This window comes from Kogia breviceps, chromosome 3 (genome assembly GCF_026419965.1).
Source record: "Kogia breviceps isolate mKogBre1 chromosome 3, mKogBre1 haplotype 1, whole genome shotgun sequence".
NCBI lineage: Eukaryota > Metazoa > Chordata > Mammalia > Artiodactyla > Physeteridae > Kogia > Kogia breviceps.
In genome coordinates this window covers 97308677-97331296 of record NC_081312.1, presented here as the reverse complement: position 1 = coordinate 97331296, position 22620 = coordinate 97308677, and the positions used below count along the sequence as shown (strand labels likewise).

Genomic DNA, 22620 nt, shown 5'->3' with positions numbered 1-22620 from the left:
TTACTTATGCCATCACGCATCACCCTCCCAGCATGAGAATGTTCTGTGAGCCCAAGCGTTGCCCCAAGGGCTTGACATGCATTAACTCACATAAACTTTACAACCACCCTCTGACATCAATCCTGCACTTATCTTCATTTTACAGATGAGGAAATGGAGGCACAGAGAGGTTTAGTAACCCTCCCAGGGGCACACAGCTAGAAAGCAGCAAAGCCAAGCTTCAAATTCAGGAAGTTCAGCAACAGTCCCTGCTTTTAACTATGTTCCACGATGACACCCCAATGTGCTCAGCTTTGCTCTGAGTGTGTACATCTCGCCTGCCTGATGATATGGGTGTCTCTTGTGGAACGATCAAGGCTGTGGGGGAGGGGGGGGTGGGATGAGGCCCTTGCTGAGGCGAGGTGTGTCATATCAGCGGGCTCGGGGACCGGCCAGCTGAGAGGCTGGGCGTGAGATGCTAGCCTCAGCATTTTGTTTTGTTTTAGGTTTTGGATTCTGTGAGAGAAGGGTTACTGAAGGACCTTTTAGAGACCTGTCTGCTGCAGCTTTTGTTTGAAAGAACAGGGGAGATCACTGTCCTTTTCAAAGGGGACAGATGTGTCCAGGAGCCTGGACCAGATGGCCTCTCCAGGCACCCTCACCTGCTGAGGTCCCTTTTGGGAGAGGCAGCTGCAGGCCTGTCAGCCCAGAGCCTAAGATCAGGCCTAAGGACACCTGTTATCCAAAAACAAAGAACCCTCGAATGCTAGTTCAAGGCTGAACTCAACTTCAGGCCATGCAAGTTCAACCTCTGCCTTTGATCCCATGTGACTGGCGAAATCTAGTGAAGCCAGGGAGGTGCCCAGGGTCATACAGGCAGAAAGGGCCCCAAATCACTACTCCTGGTACAGTGCTCCCCACTCCTGCAGGCTACCTGTGAGATTTCAGCTGGAACTGCCTCCAGGGGGACAGATTCTTGTCTCAGCCTGATACCACCGGGAAGCTCCCATGTGGACCAGGATGCATCTGCTCTGTGTGTATTGACTGAGGCCAAGCTCCGTGGGTGATATAAGAGCGAAGGAGACTCAGTCCCTGCCAAAAACTGCAGTGGAAAGGGAAATTGGTGAGTGCCTCCAGGCGGGTTCTAGAGTGAGGTGGGCGTTCAGGACGGGCAGGCATGCAGTCAAGTGGCTGACCTTGGAAGCATCCTTGGACGATGGGGGATTCTTACAGGTGCCTGAGGGCAGGGACGGCTTTCCAGGGAGCAGGAGACACCTTTGGATGCCAGACTAAGGAAAGTGAACGTCCCCTTTCAGGCAATAGGGGGCCCACCGAAGGTTTCTGAGCAGGGGATTAAGATGGTCAAAGCCTAGTGAAAGTGCGCGGGAGGTCCAAGAGGGAGGGGAACAGCTGGACATCCGGGAGGAAGCTGAGCAAACGCCACCCTCCAGGGATTGAGGGTTTCCACGGGGTCAGGGAGGAGGAGACATGGCTGCAGGCAAGGGAGTCCCAGGTGGATCCCACAGGCTCTCTCGACTGACTAGACCTTCCTTCCAGGTTTACTGAACACCCCCATGTCAGGCTCTGGGCTACGGGCTGGAAAACCAGAAGTGAAAGACGCATGGCTGTCCTCAGCGAGTTGTTCCCAGTAAGGAGCAGAAATGAAGGAATCAGACAGAGCTCCATGGAGGTGGATCCAGGCCCGGGGACTTGGAGGAAGCCACAGGCAGGGGCCCTGAGGCTCCCAGGCCCTGGCTCTGCCATTTACAAGCTGCGCGACCTGGGTAACTTACCTTCAGTATTCTCACCTAGAGCGTGGGTGTAATGATGGTCCCCACCTCAGGGGCCTGCTGTCAGGGTTAACTAGGTAATCGTAGTAATCGCTACCTTCTGTTGCTTACTAAGTGCCAGGCACTGTCCGACACGCTTCACTTACAAAACCCATTTAATCTTTATAACACTCCTATGAGGAAGATACTATGCCAACTGTATCTTGCCTAAGAGCATATAAGTATTGGGGGGGGGGGTGCAGTTAGGCCGCTAAGCCCCGCGTTATGCCAGCCCTTGGTGATGTGGGATGTGGGTCGGGCGCTCGGCATGGAACCTGCCGTGATGCCTCCAAAACGCTTGCCCTTATCATAAATGACTCTGGGGCAGGCGATCGAGGGTGATGGAAGCTGCCGGGTTAAGGCGTTTGGACTTCCTCCCAGGTAACCGGGAACCTGGAAAAGTTTAAGTGGGAGGGGTGCCATGGTCAGAAGGCCTTGAGGAAACCCCCCAGGGCAGCTGGGTGAAGCCCAGGGGAGATGTGTGAGGGACTGAGCCAAGCCAAATGGGGGCACGGCCGATTTGGAAAGTATGTAGGAGAAATTCAACTGAGTTTGCCAACCGATTAGAAAGGATGGTGAGGTGGGATGGGTGGGGAATGAGAGGCAGGGGAAACTTGATTATTCACAGATTTCTGACTCGAAGGGGACGAGATGCAAGGGCAGGGGCGGGGAGGATGTAGACAGTCCTGGTCCCAGGGCTGGATGTGGTGTGGAGCTTGGGTGAGCAGTTTACTAGAGATGGGGTTTGGGAGTGTCCCCCAGAGGTGTTGGGGGATGGTGTGGGTGCAGAGGAGATCTCCCAGGGAGCCTGACCACGGAAGAGCAGAGGCCCAAGAATGGACTCCCAGCTCGTGCACCCATATGGGGGGGATGGAGGAAGGGGAACTGGCGAAGCAGGATGAGCATGTGAATGGGTGGGAGGAAAACTAGGAGGGAGTGATGTAACAGGGGCCAGAGGAAGCGGGGGAGGTTTGAGGAGCACGGGGGTGCCCCTGCATCAAAGGCTGGAGAGAGAGCCCACGGGGCCTGCGAGTCAGGAGGAGGCCGGGGGCCTCGGCAACCAGAGTTTTAGTGAACGGTGGGGACTGGGCAGCAGAGCACTGGGCAGTGGTGAGCGTGTAGAGACTCGTGTGTGTGTGTGTGCGTGTGTGTCTATGTTTGTCTATGTATATGTGTTGGTGTGTACGTATGTACATGTGTGTTACTAGTGAAGAGAGAGGGAGGGGGCGGGAGAACAGGATGGAGGTAGGTTCCTCACACACCCTCTGGGGCAAAGGGAAGACGGTGACTTTGCTTTCACACCTGGAGCAGGATCGGGGAGGGAGGAAGCGGCTAGAGCTGGGACGCGAGGGGACAGACGGATGCCCACAACTGGGGGAGAGGAGAGGAGACAGGAGGAGGGGGTGTCAACCACCCCCCCTCACTCTATCCCTGCAGCTCTAACCCCTACAAGCCCCCAGGCCGATGGGGTCTGTGACCACCTCCTTCTCTGCGGGACACAACAGAGACCAGCACTGATGAGTGCAGTTGGCTCACCTTGACCTGTGACAGCAGATTGTTAGTGTCAGAGAACTCGCAAGCCAACTGTTAAACATGGCCATCATTAAAAATTGAACGACATAAACTTACAATGACATGCATCATATTAACAAGAGTAACAACTGTTCAGTCAATGCACCCGCTGTATCTGTACAGAGGAATTGCTACGCAATGGGGACCTACCACGCATCTCTCCCCAGCCCTGTGTTCAGTGATGTTGGCGGCTTGAAGCCGGCCGTGGCGGGAGCATTTACACCACAGCAAACCTGCTAACACCGCAGACCAGGACTTTTGTCCACAGAGAGCCAGTTGTTAAATATTTGCCAGCACGCCTTTGGACAAGTTTCTTATAAAACACTCATCAGGCACCCAGGCAGGGGCACTGGCATTGCAGTGACTCTTCCGGAAGCCCACCAGAGCCTCACAGTGACCCCAGCTCCCAGGGGAAGATGCAGGTGGTTCAGTCACAGGGAAGAGGAGACAAGAGCAGGGCCTGACGTACCCAGGCTGAAGAGGTTGACGGCGCCGTAGTCCAGGAAGTAGCAGATGTGTCGGGCGTTCCTGGACATGGAGCTGAAGGTGTGTGCACAGCTGGATGCGAGGGGGTACACACAGCTGGCGCCCATGTACACGAGCAGAGGCCAGGAGTAGCTGTCATTCAGGACGTCCGTCACACGCAGGGTGCTCACAAACCTCCACATGAAGAACCTGGAACACAGGGGGACACCCTCAACCTCCGAGACAGGGGCTCCTCTTACAGCCCTCAACCGACCGTCACCTGCCTTCCATTTCCCTGGGATGATCGGCTCCTACATGGTCTCGCTTTGGTGACACGCCATGAGAGAGGAAGGGTGAGTGGGGTCCTTTCTGGTTGGAAATATGCAGGATGGGCAATGGTCCAGTCCCCTCCCCCTGCATATGTGGTGACAGATCCCTTTCACAGCATCTTGCCCAGGTGACTCTCCAGCTTCAGCTTGCACACACACCTCCAGGGATAGGGAGCTCACCATCTCTTGAGGCGGCTCTGAGTGTTGCAAAGTTTCATTGAGCCTCCGTCTGTCTCCCTGGAATCTCTCTCCATTGGATCAGCCCTAGTTCTCCCCATCAGCACAACAGAAAACAAACCCATCAAATATCTCAAGGCTGTCTTCATAATCCCTCACACCTCTCTGAGTTTCACATTAAAAAACCTCAGTGCAGGGCTTCCCTGGTGGCACAGTGGTTGAGAGTCCGCCTGCCGATGCAGGGGACACGGGTTCGTGCCCCGGTCCGGGAAGATCCCACATGCCGCGGAGCAGCTGGGCCCGTGAGCCATAGCCGCTGAGCCTGCGCATCCAGAGCCTGTGCTCCGCAACGGGAGAGGCCACAACAGTGAGAGGCCCGCGAACCGCGAAAAAAAAAAAACCTCAGTGCATTCAACCATTCCTCATGGGATCCAAATTTGGCCTTGTCACCATCCCTGTGGTTGGTCCAAGTTCCCGTTGCAGGAGGGCACCTCAAAGAGAAGCAATCCCCTCTGTGGGGTCTGGAAAGTCTGGAAGACAACAGGACGATTTTCTCGCCCCTCTTCCATGCCATTCCTCCACCAATATAACCATCTCTTTTCTGAGGGGCCTGGCCCCTCGGCTGAGTCTCGGCTAAGCCTAGGCCTCCAGATTCTTCTCTACATGGAGACACTGCACAGTTCTGTGTCAGATCTGCCTAACCTATAACCCACGCGTGGGGTTCTTGCTTGTAGAGCTGACCGTTTCCACAAACCTCTACTAGAGAGCCAGGCCCCTTGCCCACAAACTCTCCCAGGGAAGGGACTAAAAGCCTTTCACACAGAAACCCCAAGAGCATCGCTAAATTCTCTGGCTACATTTGTGATCTTTTCCCTCCTGTCCCAGCAGAAATCAAGCTTAAGCTATCCGCTATTTTTCAGAATGTACCCTTTTATCATCTCGAGATTACTCCCGATTTCTACTTCCCTGGGGCATCTTTCTCCGGCTCTCCCAAGCCCTCCTTGCTGCTCTGCGTTGCGCTCTCAGGGCCTGGCAGTACAGGGGCGCCATGCCCAATGTGGCGCCCCTGCCAGCATGTCTCAGCTGTAAAACAGCTACAATCGGATCTGCGCACAGCAACTCAAGCCCCACAAACAGGGATGGTCAGGCTGGCACTTCGTAGAGGCACAAACTTCAAAATAGCCTAAGTCACCTGTGGTTCATCCCGAAAATGGAACACCGCCCAGCTGTTCAAAAGCCAGAGAGGCTTCTGTGAGGGTCAGACAGAGATCTCTGAGGGAAAAGCAAGGAAGGAAAGAACCAGGTGCTGGGTGTACACACATGTCACAGATGCTCGAGTCTCTAGAAAAGCGTTCCGGGAGGATGCACAAGCAGCAGGTCACCCCGGCAGCTCCAGAGAGGACGAAGAGGGGCCGGGGAAAGACTCCGACTCTACTCCCTTCTGCAATGTTATAATTTATTATCATTTAGACTTTTTACTTAAGTTTACTTAAATTTAAAACAACGAACAGCCCCCGTGAGCAGATCTTGCTGCCACCCGGACCAGTCTGCAGGCCCTAGGGCTTCTTTACAGGTGGTCCTATCCCACCCCAAGCCTGAGCTCTCCCTCTTCTCCACTGGTGACGTTTCTGGCACCAAGCAGCCTTCCCCTGCATTTTGCTCTGGGTCTGTCTCTGACTGCTGGCCAGGCAGGCCGCCGTCCTCGGGCCCCTCTCTGCCTGCAGCACACCCTGGGGTCCTTCCTACTCTCTTGGCTTCTCAATATGATTGGGAGGGGGAGTCCAGAGACCAACCTGTACCAGAACTTGCCAGGGGATGTAAGCAAGTCACTCCTTTCTCTGGGCCGCATCTGTGTCAGCCAGTGGTGATCTGAGTCGGCTGGTGGCGTGCATGACTCCCATATGGTCCTTCCAGCTCTCGTATACTATGACCCCATCTGCACCCTTCACTCACTATGCACAGGCACCAGTATGTGAAGCTGGTCTTCGGTCCCCACCTTTCTCATCCAGGTCCCTCCTCACCTTCCTGGCAATTCCCATTTGTACGTGTGCACGTGCCGGAGCGTTCTCTTGGCTGGCTCCGTTAAAGTGCTGCCTGACCAAATGCCTCACAGTTGCTGTGGTCCCAGGCACTCACAGCTCTGTGCCTGATGTCTTTTCCAATGCCTCATCCCTTAATCCTCAGGGCAACCCCAGGAAAGGCGCAGACTATCCTGCTTTGTATATGGGAAAATGCGAAGCCCAGAGAGGTTAAGTGACTTGCTCAAGCTAGGGAATTTTAGCCAGAAGACCCAGAAAGCCTCCAAGACTGAATAAGACAATCCTCTCAAATCAGGCCCCGAAGCAGGGGAGCAGGGAAAGACCGGGGAGCTGCCAGGAGCCCCTCGAATCCTACTACAATCTGGGTCCTAGAGCTCACCCCAGCAGCAGACCGCCACACCTCCCAGCACCACGGGGTAGTCCCCCAAATCCCATCATGGAATCTCAGCTCTCTCCACCCTAGCTGTGTTTAAAGAAGCCCCAGTTCCCAGGCTCTAAATGAGCAGCTGGTCAAGGGGGCTGGAAGGTACGGAAGGTACCAGAAGGGCAGCAAGTGCGTCCAGATGTTGAGAGTCTCATTGGTCATTTGGAAAAGGCTGAGGAGACAGGCCGTGGCGGAACTCTGTGGATGTCGGTAGCCGAAGAGGATGCCCTGCTCATGGAACACCTGCAGGGGGAAGAGAAAGGGGCGCCGAGGTGAGACGAGAGGGTGGCGGGAAGGTCTCAGGAGGAACATCTCCGGTAGTCTCTAGCTTTCTCCAAGGCTGTGCACTTGTACCGTGGAGCCTGGAACACTTGACCCTGAGTCCTTGACCTGTCAAGCTGCTCCTGCCTCCCTCCCATCACTTCTAAACTCCCATGTCCTTCCAGAAGTCTGCAGTCAGCTGGAGGAGAGGATTCAAGGCCCTGACTCCCTTTGGGAATCCAGCCTGTCGTTGCATTCCAGATGCACTTACTCGTTTCATGAATATTGCCTAAGAATCTGCTTTTGCACCCTCTGCCTGGGGCCCACAGCCCAGTCTTCGAATGCCTTCACGGTTGGTTGACATATATGCTGCCTGTTTGAGCCAACAAGCCTTGGCTGTCAGGGGCTAGTGGGACGATCTCTGCAGAAGATCCCTCCCCGCCGGGGCCAGGGTATATTCACCAAGGCACTTCATAAAGGCCTGTTGATGATGAAAACTATGATGGCATCAGCCTGCGCTGCAGGTGGAGGAGAAGGCTGGTCACAGCAGGGCCCATGCAAGCTCCCCACCCCACGCAGCCCACCTGGCAAGGCTCTCAGTAACCATCCCGAATGAGAACTTGGACGGGTCAGGTAAAATAGGGGGTGTCAACCTGCTTGGAGGACTGCATCACATCCATTAAAAATGGTAATTATGGAGACAATGAGGCATGAGGGACAAAAGCTCAGGATGTGATACTAAGTGAAAAAAAGTGGAATGTCAATTGTATTCCTGCCATGATGATTAGAACTATAGAAATTTTAAGTACACATAGGGGGATGGAGACTGGGAGAAACGCGGAAAAGGAAAGAGTTTTATTTGTTGAACTAGCAGGATTTGCAGGAGATTTTCTCCCCCTTTTGTGTTGATCAGATCAGGGTTTCTCAATCTTGACCCTGCTGACACCTGGGGCCAGACAATTCTTTGTGCTGGGGGGAGCTGTCCTAGGCATTGTTTAGCAGTAATGTGACAACCAAAAATGTCTCCCGAAATTGCCAGTGTCCCTGGGGGCAAAATCTCCCCCAGTTAAGAACCACTGACTTAGCCGAATGTTGTTATAATCTTTGAGAGGTAAGTAAAAATGAGTAGATTAACTGAGGCAAATAATGACAATGACAATATTAGTAATCGTAATGTAAATTGAATCACAATCAATTTTAAAGGTTTCCCTCTGATTTTCTAGGGCTGTAGGAGGAATGGAAGGCTGGGAGAATTACTACCTAACCACCCATTTCCCATTTGGGTTACCAACTTCTTAGTTTAAGAGAGGATCATGATTCAAACATACACAATATTTGTAATGACCTATAATGGAAAAGAATCTGAAAAAGAATGTATATGATAATAACTGAATCACTTTGCTGTACACCTGAAACTAAAACAACATTGTAAATTAACTATATGTCAATTAAAAAAATGGTTTAAAAAATAATAAATAATCAAAAACAAAACAAAAACCACAAGAATAGACAACGTAGGGACTTCCCTGGTGGCACAGTGGTTAAGAATCCACCTGCCAATGCAGGGGACACGGGTTCGAGCCCTGGTCTGGGAAGATCCCACATGCCAAGGAGCAACTAAACCTGTGTGCCACAACTACTGAGCCTGTGCTCTAGAGCCCGCGAGCCACAACTACTGAAGCCTGCGCGCCTAGAGCCCATGCTCCACAACAAGAGAAGCCGCCACAATTAGAAGCCCGCGCCCCGCAAGGAAGAGTAGCCCCTGCTCAACACAACTAGAGAAAGCCCGTGCACAGCAACAAAGACCAAATGCAGCCACAAATTTTTAAAAATTAAAAAAAAAGAATACACAATGTATGGCATAACTTGGACTATCTCTTGAGGTTATGAGTCAACAGGTCTCATGGAATAGTGGAGAAATTAGTAAGGGGATATCAGAGTAAAGAGTCAAATCCTGGCCCATTAGGTACCCTATGACCTTGAGCTGGGCCACAACTCTCAGGGCTCAGCGTCCTCACCTATGAAATGGGGGGGTTGTTTGCTCACCAGACAGTGAGCACATTCCCATCTTGGTTCAATTCTGGGTGAAATTAGTCAACTAGGGGAAGGGGGGAGAATGAAGTTGGTTCATGGTCCACTGAAGAAATACTGTTTGAATTAGGTTTGGGTTTTAGCTAATTAAAGCGATTTGTTCCAGTTTTTGATTCACTGTGCATTTCTGCTGACATCCCCGCTTTTCAGTGGACAAGCTTCTCTAATGGGCAGCAGGCATCTCGGCTTGCAGCTGCCCACCCACCAAGGTTGCTGACAAGGCGGCAAACGGGCTGATGGCCTTCAGCCTTTGATTCACGCGAGGAGGATGGCACGTGCTTGGTAGGCACACGTAAGGCCCTCCAGCAGAAACTATAAGTCTATCATTCTACCTGTTATGTTTCTTGCTTTATTCCTTAAAAAAAAATTTTTTTTTAATAAATTTATTTTATTTTCATCTGTGTTGGGTCTTTGCTGCTGCACGCGGGCTTTCTCTAGTTTTGGTGAGCGGGAGCTACTCTTCGTTGCAGTGCGCGGGCTTCTCATTGTGGTGGCTTCTCATTGTGGAGCATGGGCTCTAGGCTCGCAGACTCAGTAGTTGTGGCAAGTGGGCTTCAGTAGTTGTGGCTGCAAAGGCTCTAGAGCGTAGGCTCAGTAGTTGTGGCACACGGGCTTAGCTGCTCCGCAGTATATGGGATCTTCCCGGACCAGGGCTCGAACCCGTGTCCCCTGCATTGGCAGGCGGATTCTCAACCGCTGTGCCACCAGGGAAGCCCTCTTTTTTTTTTTTTTTTTTTTTTTTTATTAAAGCATTGGCCTCTTGTTAAAATGCAAGGACTCCAGAAAGGAGCAATTGTTATTAATTATTCACTGCTTCATGTGAATAAGTTCAGCAGATCCCGAGTAGCAGGACATCTTACGACAAGGGGCCTACAGAGCCCTGGGCATGTGAGGGTGACACACAGGGAGGAAGCAGGGCGGGGCTGCAGGACAGCTCAGATGCAGTGACAGCCCCAGCTGGACGGTGGATAGACGGGACCCAGAGCAGGGGGGAGTCTCCCACATTTTGTCCACGGTGACTCAGGATATGACTACTGTCCTTCTCTCTTTGGACCCTGCATTCTGGGAGGCAAGAGAGGATGCTGATAGAGTCAAAAGCCAGAGGGGAACAGAGGGGCTGGGAAGTCCACAAACTGGACAGCTTGACCACACTGAAGAATCTGGCCCCAGACCTGGGGAGAATGCCTTACCACCAAGGCCAGGGTTGGGCACAGATTAAAAGAACCTGCTTCCCTCTGACCGGCTATCCTGACGCCAGACATGGGGGCAGGATTTTAAGCAGCCCCTAAAAAAAAAAAAAAAAAAAAGACAGATGGATAAAGGATGGATAAAAGAAAGGGAGCCCCTCTGTCCCAGAAGAGTGATTCTGCCTCCTGCCTCTCCACCTTGACCCCCTACTCATGAGGAGGCATTGCTATGTCCACTCCTGCTCTGAGCCCCTCCAAACACAGGAAGGGAGATGCATGCTCTCCATTGTCTGGCTCCAGCCTTAGCAAAGCACTTTGCATAGAGTAGATCCTTACAGAATGCATGCTACATAAATCTGAACAGCAAAACACTTGAAAACAATTTTGCGTTCGTGCCTAGTTTGACCCCCAAAGGCAAACTGTGGTCATTGCCTTAATACTCCATAGCTGGGCCTCATTTGTAAGCAGCCCAAAGTTAGCAGATGCTGGCATATTTGTACAGCAGAATTGATTTGACTCCACCTCGCCTCCCAGGTTGCAGGCTGGGCAATCTAGAAGGAAATGAAATCAAATTGCGCGCGGCCTATAATTTAGGAGCGAGAACCCCCAGGCAGCCAGGTGGAAGGGCACGTCAGCGGGTTTTTCTCTTACTGCCTGTCATGAACTCGGCTTCCAAGAACAGCCCTGTGCCCCTGCCAGCTGATGCCTGAAATTCCACTGTGACCATTTTAAACCCTTGGTTTTTCCAGCTATTAAACTGCAAATCACCTGGGGAAAATAATCAGGCATTCTGGCTAGCAGTAAATAAGAGAGGATATTCATGGCAGGCAAAGCACAGAGGCTGTCAGAGCAGGGTCAGCAGGCCACTGTCCTCGGCGTGTTAATCTGTATTTCCCGTCTAGATCTCATTGAATCCTCACGGCCTCGTGAGGGACAACCTTTTACTGTCCCCATTTCACAGAAAAGGAAACTAAGGTCTGTGGATGTTAAGGCATTTATCGAAGATCACAGAAGTAGTGGAAGCAAAGCTGAGACATCAGACTCTATGTCCTGGCCTCTCACGCTATCCTCCCTGCCACTGCAGAGGGCTTGTCGGAGATGAAGCTCTCACCTCTCAACCTGCCGTGTGATTGTGGACCGTCACGTACTTCTCTGAACCTTAGTTGCTTCTTCTTTAAAGTGGTGTCATTGTTCTGCATTGCATCTCCCACAAAATTCATATGTTGAAGCCCTAACTTCCAGCACTTCTGAATATAACTGTACTTGGAGATAGTCTTTAAAGAGGTGACTAAGTTAAAACAAGACAGCTCATCTAATCTAACTGGTGTCCCTCTCGAGAAAAGGAAATTTGGACACAGAGGGAGACACCAGGGCTGTGTGTGCACAGAGGGATGACCAGGTGAGGACACAGCAAGAAGATGGCCCTCTGCAAGCTGAGGAGAAGCCTCAGAAGAAGCCAACCCTGCCAGCACCTTGATCTTGGACTTCCAGCCTCCAGAACTGTGAGAAAATAAATTTCTGTTGTTTAAGCCACCCCGTCTGTGGTACTTTTTTACGGCAGCTCGAGCTAATACAAAATGCAAGTGGTAAAGTTGGGGCACAAAGTCTCTAAGCCAGCGCCTCTCCAGGTGTCTGCAGATCACCTAGGGATCTTACTGCAGTTCGGTGGGGCTGGGGTGAGTCTGCATTTCCAACACGCTCCCAGCACATGCTGACTCTGCAGCTATCTCCAGCTTCCCAGCCCAGGCTCCTGCCTCAGCATCGTGCTGTCACCTCCCTGTCCAGAATCTGTAGTTCATCACAGAAGAGGAGGTGCCCTTTAGGTATGTTAAGATGAACCCAAAGACACAGGCATGAAAAGCAAGGTAGGGGACCGTGAGAGACCAGCGAGGAGTCTGGTGAGGTGTTGGCAGGCAGAGGCATGGATAGAATGGGAAGGAAGAGAGCAGGCCACAAATTGCCATATCGAGTATAACCCGCCATTTAGTGAGTATCTGTCACGCGCCTGGCACTGGGTCGGACACCAAGCCACTGTCTCATGCAGGACGGACCATGCTTGGTCCTGGTAAAAGAGAACACTGAGGTTCTCAATCTAAAACACATAAAACATCACTGGTACACAGCCCACATGCAATTACTAGAACTGTAAATTAGCTGAATTAATAGCCAACCATTGTTGGTATTAAGCAATTACAGATAAAGGTCAATTTAGAACACTGGGGTGATGTTCTTTAAAATATAGGTGTCTAATATTCAGTCAAGCATAAGGATGCTTTCCATACATGCAAGACAATATTTATACAAGATGATGGTAAACTTCTTCTGGCCGAACATGTAAGATGGATACAAAGTAGTGAAACAAATGATCACTGTATCTAGGATGGAGGATCTGAAGGATATTAGTACTTTAATGAGCAATAAAGTGAAAAAAACAGTCACATAGGATGTTTTTAAGAAGTAAATGTTACTCAGTACAGGTAGGTGTACCAGGGTGAGAAGTCCCACTGAATGACGAGCATTATACGGAGTGTTGATCTGCAGAAGAAGAAAGTGACGAAGTTGAAATAATGGAGCACTCCATCAGTTTTACTTTATTATAATAACAGTCTTTGATTTAAGAACTAGAAAAATAACCTTAAAATTTAGACATTGATTTAAAAACCTGCCACAGGCAAGCTTGTGATAACATGATTTGAGTCTGTGGTAGGCAAAATAATTGCCTCTCAAGGATGTCCATGTCCTAATCGCCAGAACCTGTAAATATGTTAGGTTACACAGCAAAGGGGAATTAAGGACACAGATGGTATTAAAGTTGCTTATCAGCTAACTTTAAAATAGGGAGATTATCTTGATTATCCAGGTAGGCCTAATGTAATCACGAGGGTTCTTAAAAGTGTTAAGGAGAGGACATCCCTGGCGGCGCAGTGGTTAAGAATCTGTTTGCCAATGCAGGGGACACGGGTTCGAGCCCTGGTCTGGGAAGATCCCACATGCCGTGGAGCAACTAAGCCCGTGCGCCACAACTAGTGAGCCTGCACTCTAGAGCTCGCGAGCCACAACTACTGAAGCCGGTGCGCCTAGAGCCCATGCTCCGCAACAAGAGAAGCCACTGCAATAAGAAGCCCGTGCACCACAAGAAGACTAGCCCCTGCTCACTGCAACTAGAGAAAGCCCGCGCACAGCAACGCAGCCCCAACGCAGCCAAAAATAAATAAATAAAATATTTTTTTAAAAAAAAACCTTTAAAAGTGGAAGGGAGAGGTAGAAGGGGATGTAACTATGAAGAAGGGTCGAGAGATGAAACATTGCTAGCTCTGCAGATGGAGGGAGTGGGCCAGGAGCCAAGGACTGTAGGTGGCTGCCAGAAGCTGGAAAAGGCAACAGGTTCTCCCCAGAGAGCCTCCATCGACACTTTGATTTTAGCCTAGTGAGATCCATGTGAGATTTCTAACCTACAGAACTGTAAGATAATCAACTTATCTTCTTTTTTAAGCCATCAAATTTGTGGTAATTTGTTATGGCAACAACAGAAAACTAATACAAGGTCACGATTTGTCCAAAAATCCAAAAGCATTCTTAGAGCTGGAGATGGCAGCACATGGTTTCAATTTCTTACTAGGAGAATTGATGCCTTCCTTTGGAACAATTCAAAGATTATATATGAGATCCTCAGAATCTTCCCCAATATGGGATATCTTCCTGAAACACATATCAAATTTGACCACAAACTACTCTTATTCTTGCAATGGGAATGCCAAATAAATATCATTAAACACTTAAGTAAAATTTAGGCAAGATGCAAGATGACTGAAAGAAATCAGTGAAACAACAGAAGGTCCTCAAATACAAAGCAAATCCCATCTTTGGTGGGAAATGACATTAGGTTTGAACCTGAGCTGTCCACAGATATATGTTATGGGGTGTTGTTAGCAAAAGCCTACAAAAAAAAAAAATCTAGTTTGGCTATTTCACTTTTAAAGGGATTAAAAATGCATATTTATTATTTTAAATATCTCTAGGACTTTTGTAAACTAAAGAGCCACACATGAAATATGCAACAAAAATGATATTCCAATAAAATAAAATTCAAATAAGGAAACAAAAATGTCTGTGGACTATGAAAGAGAAAAGATTCACATACAAACAATCCTGAAATTGATTCCCACAGAAATTATTTTTCTGGCCATTGCAAACTGAGGTATAATTTTGACTGAGCAAGATGCTATTTTGTTTTCTTTATATTTTTTTCTTGGAAAAAGAAAAATTCAGTAAGTACTACATGGATCTAGATATTGTTTTAAGAAAGTGAAAACAGCAACATAAAAGATGGTGATCCACATGAAATTAAAATATTTAATAATTTTCCCACCTAATTCTATCATATGAAACCTCATTACAATGTTTGAACTTGGTATGTAAAATTTATACTCATTCCTGATTCTAAATGTGGCTTTAAGAATATTTTTTGATAATTCCAGTTGCTCTGCCTCAGCAGAATTGAATAAAAACTCAACAGAAGTTTCTCCCAAGCAAAATTAATTAAAATTTTTAAAAAATCTAAGAACTACAATAATTCAAGAATAATGGTCTATTTTGGCAACACTGTTAACAGAACACAAATTATGTGATAATGTTGATTACAACATCTCAAAATTTTGCTGAAATGAAGGCAAGAAAAATAAATTTTATAGAATAAACATGTAAATTTATGAATTATGTATGTTATGCCCATCTAAACATCACTAATCCATCAACATTATATCCAGACATGTGCAATAATAATTAAGTTTAGTTGTCTTTGACATTTTGCTGGCGTTAGCTGTACAAAAATCAGAGCTTTACATATTGTTTTTTGTCATTATGAAGGAATATTTGTCAAGGTAGAATTTGTATAACTATGAGCTTCATTTGTGACTTTTACATATTTAGACATATGGTCTGTGGCCTCTATTTGTTCTCCTGATTCAGATCCAGCACATGGCAGGGGCAGACCCGATATCATTAGCTCACTGTGAGAGCACTGAAAGGTAGGGATTGTCAAGCCATTTTAAAGGAAACTGAAGCTCGGTGAGATGGAGCTTCATCTGCTATTTCATAAAAAATAGCAGAACCAAAATGCAACTCCTAGTTTGTTAGATTGAAAAGCCCAGGACGCTTCACTGCACCCAGCCTAGTGGAACCAAGGATTGCTACAAACATTTCATGGATATACTAGATGTTATACAAGTTTTCAGAAGGAAGGGATCACTGGACCCATGTGATGCAGAAAGGACCTGGAAGAATAGCTGGGGAACATCTGGTTCTGGCAGAATGATGGTCGATTAGATGTCATGAAGGATCCTTCCAATGAAAACAATTAAAATGCTAGATGAAGCCTGCATTCTACGCTGGATAAATCTATCAGCAAGATGGCACAAAAGCAAGGAAGTCACAAAACCCTCAAAACAAAGGGAAACCAGGAACCCTGTGAGGTATGCTGCTTTCACCATCAGAGTTTCTGCTGCCAGCCTTTGCAAATGAGAGATGAAATCCAAGGCCCATCAAAGGCAGGGAATCTAATAGGAGACCTTATCAATAAAGCTAGGACTTTCAAGATAAGTGAATGTAAAATAAATCCTACCAGACAGAACAATACAATTACAAAAGTTGTCTCTCTGAAAAAAAAATCTCTCTCAAGAATTCAGAACCATCAGTTCATCTTCATAGGGGTTTGTGGTCCAAATCCACGCTACCACTGAGGTCCAAGAACTCTCAAGTGGAAAATTTAAAGTGGTTACAAATAGATAGAGGTCAAAGTTTTGTAGTTCCCTCAGGCAAGCAACAAAACAAATGCAAATCCTCTCTGAAGGATTTCTACGTTAAAACAATCATGCACATACCTGGAAACAAAATGCCATGAATGAGAAACAGCAAAAAATAGGAGATAGCAGAGAGATCAAAGAACAGATACTGAAATATAAAATAACTGTGTTCAATATGTTTAAAGAAAGAGCTTAAAAATATGAACAATAAGCAAGCAGATTTGCAAAGAACTTAATATAACTTTCAGAAATTAAAAAAAACAATAATTGAAATAAAAAGTCACTGAAAGGATCAATAGCAGACTAGACCAAGCTGACGAGGAAATTAGTCAACTGAAAGTAGATCCAAAGAAAGTATCCAGGATGCAGTCCAGAGAGATTAAGAGACAGAAGATGTGAAAAAGCAAACAAGAGACATAACGAATATTTCTCTAGAAGGAGAAAATATAATGGTTCTGATGTGATATTTGAAGAGATAACTGGTAAATGTCTAGAACTGTTGCAAGTCACCAGTCCTCAGATCCAAGAAGTTAAGTGAGGCATAGTAGAGACAGTTGGTGCTCACCAAATATCACATGTGCTTTCTTACATTTCTCAGACTGTCTTGTCGTTAGGTTGGGGCCATGTTGACTATTTCTGGTTAAAGTTAATTCCAGGCCAGGGCAGTTGAAGAACAATGCCTTCTTGTAGGAGACGTCATGATGGACTGGGGATGCAACTCTTCCCCTTTTCAGAACTGAGCCACTATCCCTCTCTGGGAATCACTTTTGGCCAAAGGCTGCTACCTTGCCCACTTTATGCTCACTGTCCAGGGGCAGCACATACCCACTAAGGATGGATATAAAGTCCTGGCCTTCTTTTCTCATTGGGGATAACTCTGAAGGGTCAACCCCACTCCAGAGCTCCATGGGTGCTCAGGAGAGGCCTCTGATGCAACTTCTCCTTCTACCCAAGCCTGCTTCCCCCACTTCCTTACAGGTGTTCTTGAGAACACTCCCTCATGAACTTCCTGCATGTATATCTTTGTCTCAGAGCCTGTTTCTGGGAAACCCAACCTAAGACACCTCTCTCTCTTCCCCTTCTGTGGCGACCTAGAAGGCCACATGTTCCAGATGGAGCAGCTATGAGGTGGCAGAACTTCCATCTGCTTGGGCCGTTCACAGTTCCTCACTGACCACTTAGCTATGTAATGTGAGGGTGAAATAAACCTTTGTTAAGTCACTGAGCTATCTGGGGTAATGTTTAAATTCAGCATAGCCTAGCCCTTCCTGCTTCCTACAGTTATTCATGTAAAGATGGCTGGAGTAACCATTAAGCTGATAAATTCAGAGACTATTTCTAGCATATTAATTATAAAACAAGGGCAGGGGAAAACAGCATGTTCAAAAGGAAAAAGAAAAGCAGAATGTAAAACTCAATTCAAAGAGCGCAGGAAGGGAAGGGCAACAGAGAAAACAGGACTAATAGAAAGCACATAAGATGATCAAAATAAATGCAAATATTTCAATACTCATTATAAATGTAAACAGACTAAACTGTTCCTTTAAATGACAAATATTGTCAATCTAGATGAAATCCAACTATGTGCAATTTACATGAGACACAACTGAAATATAAGGACTGGGAGAGATTACAAGTCAAAGTAAGGAAAGAAATAAACCAGACACATATCAAAAACAATAAAACTGGAGTCACTGTACAACTATCAGACAGATGCTAAGACAAAAAGCATTACTAGATATAAAGAGAATCACTTTTTAGAAATAATAAGAACTTTACTTCACTGGAAAGCTACAATTACAAACTTGGAAGGACCTAAAAAACACAGGCTCAAAATATATAAAGCAAAAATTGACTTACCTACAAGGAATAATTCACAAATCTGACACCGTTAGGAAAGATTTTAACACATTTCAATTATGGATACCTTGGGCAATCGTTAAGTTGCATAAAAAATCAAAATGGAAGTTAGAAATTAATTAAAACTGCATATGTGGACTGCAGTTAAAGCAATACTTAGAGAGAAATATATATATATTTAATTGCTTACATTACAATGGTAGAGTGATTAACTTAAGAAGTTAGAGCAGTAGCAGCAAAATAAACCCAAAGTAGAAAGAAAATAATAAAAATAAAAGACATTAGAGATATAAAATACATAATAGAGAGGCTCCACGAAGCCCAAATCATCTTCTTTTCAAATTTTTTTAAAGAGACAAACTGACAAGATTAACCAAGAAGAGAACAGAAAAACAAAAATGACATATTCATGTCAATAGACACAGAAAAAGCATGTCACAAGATCCAATACCCTTTCATGACAAGAGAATACTCAACAAAATAGTAACAGGACTTCTTTAAACCAACAAAGTCCGTCTACGAGAAACCCACAGCTAACATACTTAATGGAATGCTTTTCCCCTATGATCAGGATGTCTGATCTCACCACTTCTATTCAGCATTGTAGTGGAGATTCTAGCTAGGTCAACTGGACAAGAAAAAGAAATAGAAAGCATCTAGATTAAAAGGAAGAAGCAAAACTATCTCTATTTGCAGATGACATGATCTTACATACAGGAATTCCTAAAGGATCCACTAAAATACTATTAGAACTAATAAATTAGTTCAGCAAGCATGCAGGATATAAGATAAATATACAAAACTCAGTTTTCTATATTCTAGCAATGACAATCTGAAATGAATTTAAGGAAACATTCCACTTACAACAGTATCAAAAACAATAAAATACTTAGAAATAAATTTAACAAATCATTTTAATGGTGTAAGACTTGTATACTGAAAGCTACAAAACATCACCAAAAGAAATTAAAGAATAACTAGACAAATGGAAAGACAGTCCATGTTCATGGGTTTAATTTACTTAATATTATTGAGATGGTAATGCTCCCCAAATTGATCAACAGATTTAGTACAATCCCTCTCAGAATCCTGGCTGGTTTTTTTGTTGGTTTGTCTGTTTGCAGAAATTGACAAATAGATCTTAAAATTCATAAGGAAATGCCAGGGACCCTGAACAGCCAAAACAATCTTGAAAAAGAAGATCAAGCTTAAAGGACTTACATTTCCCAATTTCAAAAATCATTACAAAGCACAGTAATCAAGACAATGTGGTACTGACATAAGAAGAGACAAACAGATCAATGGAATAGAACTGAGAATCCAGAAATAAACCCTCACATTTACAGTCAATCAATTTTCAGTAAAGGTGTCAAGATAATTCATTGAAGAAATAATGAATAGTCTTTCCAACAAATGGTGCTGGGACTGCTTGATACCCACATGAAAGAAAAGAATAAAGTTGGACCCCTATTTCACACCACATGCAATAACTAACACAAAAAAAAATGGATCATAGACTTAAATTTTAGGGATAAAACTCTTAGAAGAAAATATAGGAGTTAATCTTCATGACCTTGGATCAGCCAAAGGTTTTTTTTGCTATAACATCAAAAGCACAAGGAACAAAAGAAAAATAATAGATAATATTAAATTTTAAAACTCTTGCGCTTCCAAGGATACCATGAATAACATGAAAATGCAACACACAGAATGGTAGAAAATATTTTCAAACCATGTACCTGATAAGGGACTTGCATCAAAAATATATAAAGAACACTTACAACTCAACAACAAAAAGACAAATGACTCAACTTAAAAATTGGCCAAAGACTTGAGTAGACATTTCTCCAAAGAAGATATACAAATGGCCAATAAGCACATGAAAAGATGCTCAACATAACTAATCTTTAGGGAAATTCAAATCAAAACTACAATGAGGTATCACCTCATATCCATTAGGATGGCTACTATAAAAAAAAAACAGAAAACAACAAGTGTTGGTGAAGATGTGGAGAAACTGGAACACTTGTGAACTGTTGGTGGGAATGTAAAATGGTACAGCCACTGTGGAAAGCAACATGGTGGTTCTTCAAAAAAAAATTTTTTTTAATGGCCAAATGATCCAGCAATTCCACTTCTGGGTACATACCCAAAAGGATTGAAAGCAGGGTCTTAAAGGGATATCTCTACACCTATGTTCATAGCAGCATTATTCACAATAGCTAAAACATACAAGCAACCTAGTACTTATTGATGGATGAATGGATAAGCAAAATGTGCTATGTACATACAATGGAATATTGTTCAGTCTTTAAAAAGAAGGAGGGCTTCCCTGGTGGCGCAGTGGTTGAGAATCCGCCTGCCGATGCAGGGGACACGGGTTCGTGCCCCGGTCCGGGAGGATCCCACATGCTGCGGAGCGGCTGGGCCCGCGAGCCATGGCCGCTGAGCCTGCCTGTCCGGAGCCTGCGCTCCGCAGCGGGAGAGGCCACAACAGTGAGGCCCGCATACCACAAAAAAAAAAATTAAATTAAATTAAAAATAAAATAAAAAGAAGGAAATTCTGGTATATGCTATAGTATGGATAAACCTTGAAGACATTATGCTAGGTAAAATAAATAAGACAGTCATAAAAAGACAAATATTATATAATTCCACTTATATGAAGTACTTAAAGTAGTCAAATCATAAAGACAAAAAGTATTAATGGTGGTTGTCAGAGGCTGGGGTAGGGGAAAATGGGGAGTTCTTATTTAATGGGTACAGAGTTTCAGTTTTACAAGATAAAAAGAATGGAGACGAATTGTGGTGACGGCTGCCAAACAAGGTGAATGTATTTAATACCACAGAACTGTGCATTTTGAAATGGTTAAGATGGTAAATTTTGTTAAGTATATTTTGCCACAATAAAAATAAAAGTTAAGGGCTTCCCTGGTGGCGCAGTGGTTGAGAGTCCGCCTGCCGATGCAGGAGACGAGGGTTCGTGCCCCGGTCCAGGAGGATCCCACATGCCGCGGAGCAGCTGGGCCCGTGGGCCATGGCCGCTGAGCCTGTGCGTCCAGAGCCTGCGCTCCGCAACGGGAGAGGCCACAACAGTGAGAGGCCCGCGTACCACAAAAAAAAAAAAAAAAAAAAAAAGTTAAGCATAGAGTTACCATGTGACCCAGCAATTCCACTCCTAGGTGTGTACCTAGGGGAATTGAAAATATGTCCACACAAAAACTTGTACACAAATGTTCATAGCATTACTCATAATAACCAAAAATTGGAAACAACTTGTGTCCATCAGTTGAAGAATGAATAAACACACTGGTATATCCATAAATGGAATATTATTCAGCCATAAAAACAAATGAAGTACTAATCCATGCTACAGCACAGATGAACCTTGAGAACACTATGCTAAGTGAAAGAAGGCATTCACAAAAGGCCACCTACTGCATGACCCCATTTATGTGAAATATCCAGAAGAGGCAAATCCATAGAGACAAAGTAAATTAGTGGTTGCCATAGGCCTGCAAGTGGGGGCAGTGGAAAACGTCTGCTAATTGGTACAGAGTTTCTTTCCACGGTGTTAACAGTGTTCTAAAATTCACTGTGGTGATGGCTTTGTGTGTGTCAACATACTAAACTCCACTGACCTGTATACTCTTAAAGGGAGAATTTTATGGTATGTGAATTATATTTCAACAAAACTGTTATTAAAAAAACTTTCGGGCTTCCCTGGTGGCGCAGCGGTTGAGAGTCCGCCTGCCGATGCAGGGAACACGGGTTCGTGCCCCAGTATGGGAAGAGCCCACATGCCGCGGAGCGGCTGGGCCCGTGAGCCATGGCCGCTGAGCCTGCGCGTCCGGAGCCTGTGCTCCGCAACGGGAGAGGCCACAACAGTGAGAGGCCCGCGTACTGCAAAAAAAAAAAAAAAAACTTTCTATAGAGAAAATGCAGCTGTAGCATCGGGTTGCTCCTTGCACAATTCCACAGTCTGTCATTCACGCAGACTAAGAGATAAACGATGCTCCCTTGGGTGGGCAACATGGTGGCTCTGCTCAGACAATTTTCCAGGTAAATTTTACCAAGCTGTCAGGAATGTATAATTCTAATATTATACAAATACTACATATATTTTCCATAGAGTAAATAGGCAAAACTCTCCAACTCATTTGTGGTTGGCACCATCTTAATCCCAATCCAGGGGAGGGCAGTATAAGAAGGAAAAATTTCAGGCCAACTCAATAAATAGATTTAAGGATCCTAGACAAAATATCAGCTGATTTCAGCGATAGATTAAAAAGATACTCCATCATGACCAAGTAATATTTAAATGCAAGGTTGGGGACTTCCCTGGCGGCCCAGTGGTTGAGACTCCACACTTCCACTGCAGGGGGCACAGGTTTGATCCCTGGTCAGGGAATTAAGATCACGCATGCTGCGTGGTGTGGCCAAAATAAATAAGTAAGTAGGTAAGTAAAAATAAAAAGAATAAATAAAATAAATAAATAAATGCAAGGTTGGTTTAACATTAGTAAATCAATCAATGTAATTCACCATGTTAATAACTTAAATGAATCATATATGGCCATCTCAAAAGATATACTGATAGAAAAAA

The 22620-nt window shown here is 45.7% G+C and overlaps 1 protein-coding gene across 5 annotated transcripts in view; it reads right to left on the bottom strand.

Annotated features, from left to right (window-relative positions):
* The window catches only part of PAQR5 (progestin and adipoQ receptor family member 5), an 85748-nt gene that overhangs the window by 16797 nt on the left and 46331 nt on the right, over positions 1-22620 (bottom strand). For 4 of the 5 annotated variants that reach the window (XM_059056065.2, XM_067029257.1, XM_067029255.1 and 1 more), the window contains exons 3-4: positions 6930-7057; positions 3850-4055 (exon numbers count right to left, since the gene is read on the bottom strand). In XM_059056065.2, coding sequence (XP_058912048.1) covers positions 3850-4055; positions 6930-7057 — 334 coding nt within the window. The remainder of the gene's footprint in view (positions 1-3849; positions 4056-6929; positions 7058-22620) is intronic. The other variant, XM_067029258.1, reaches the window with a different exon arrangement.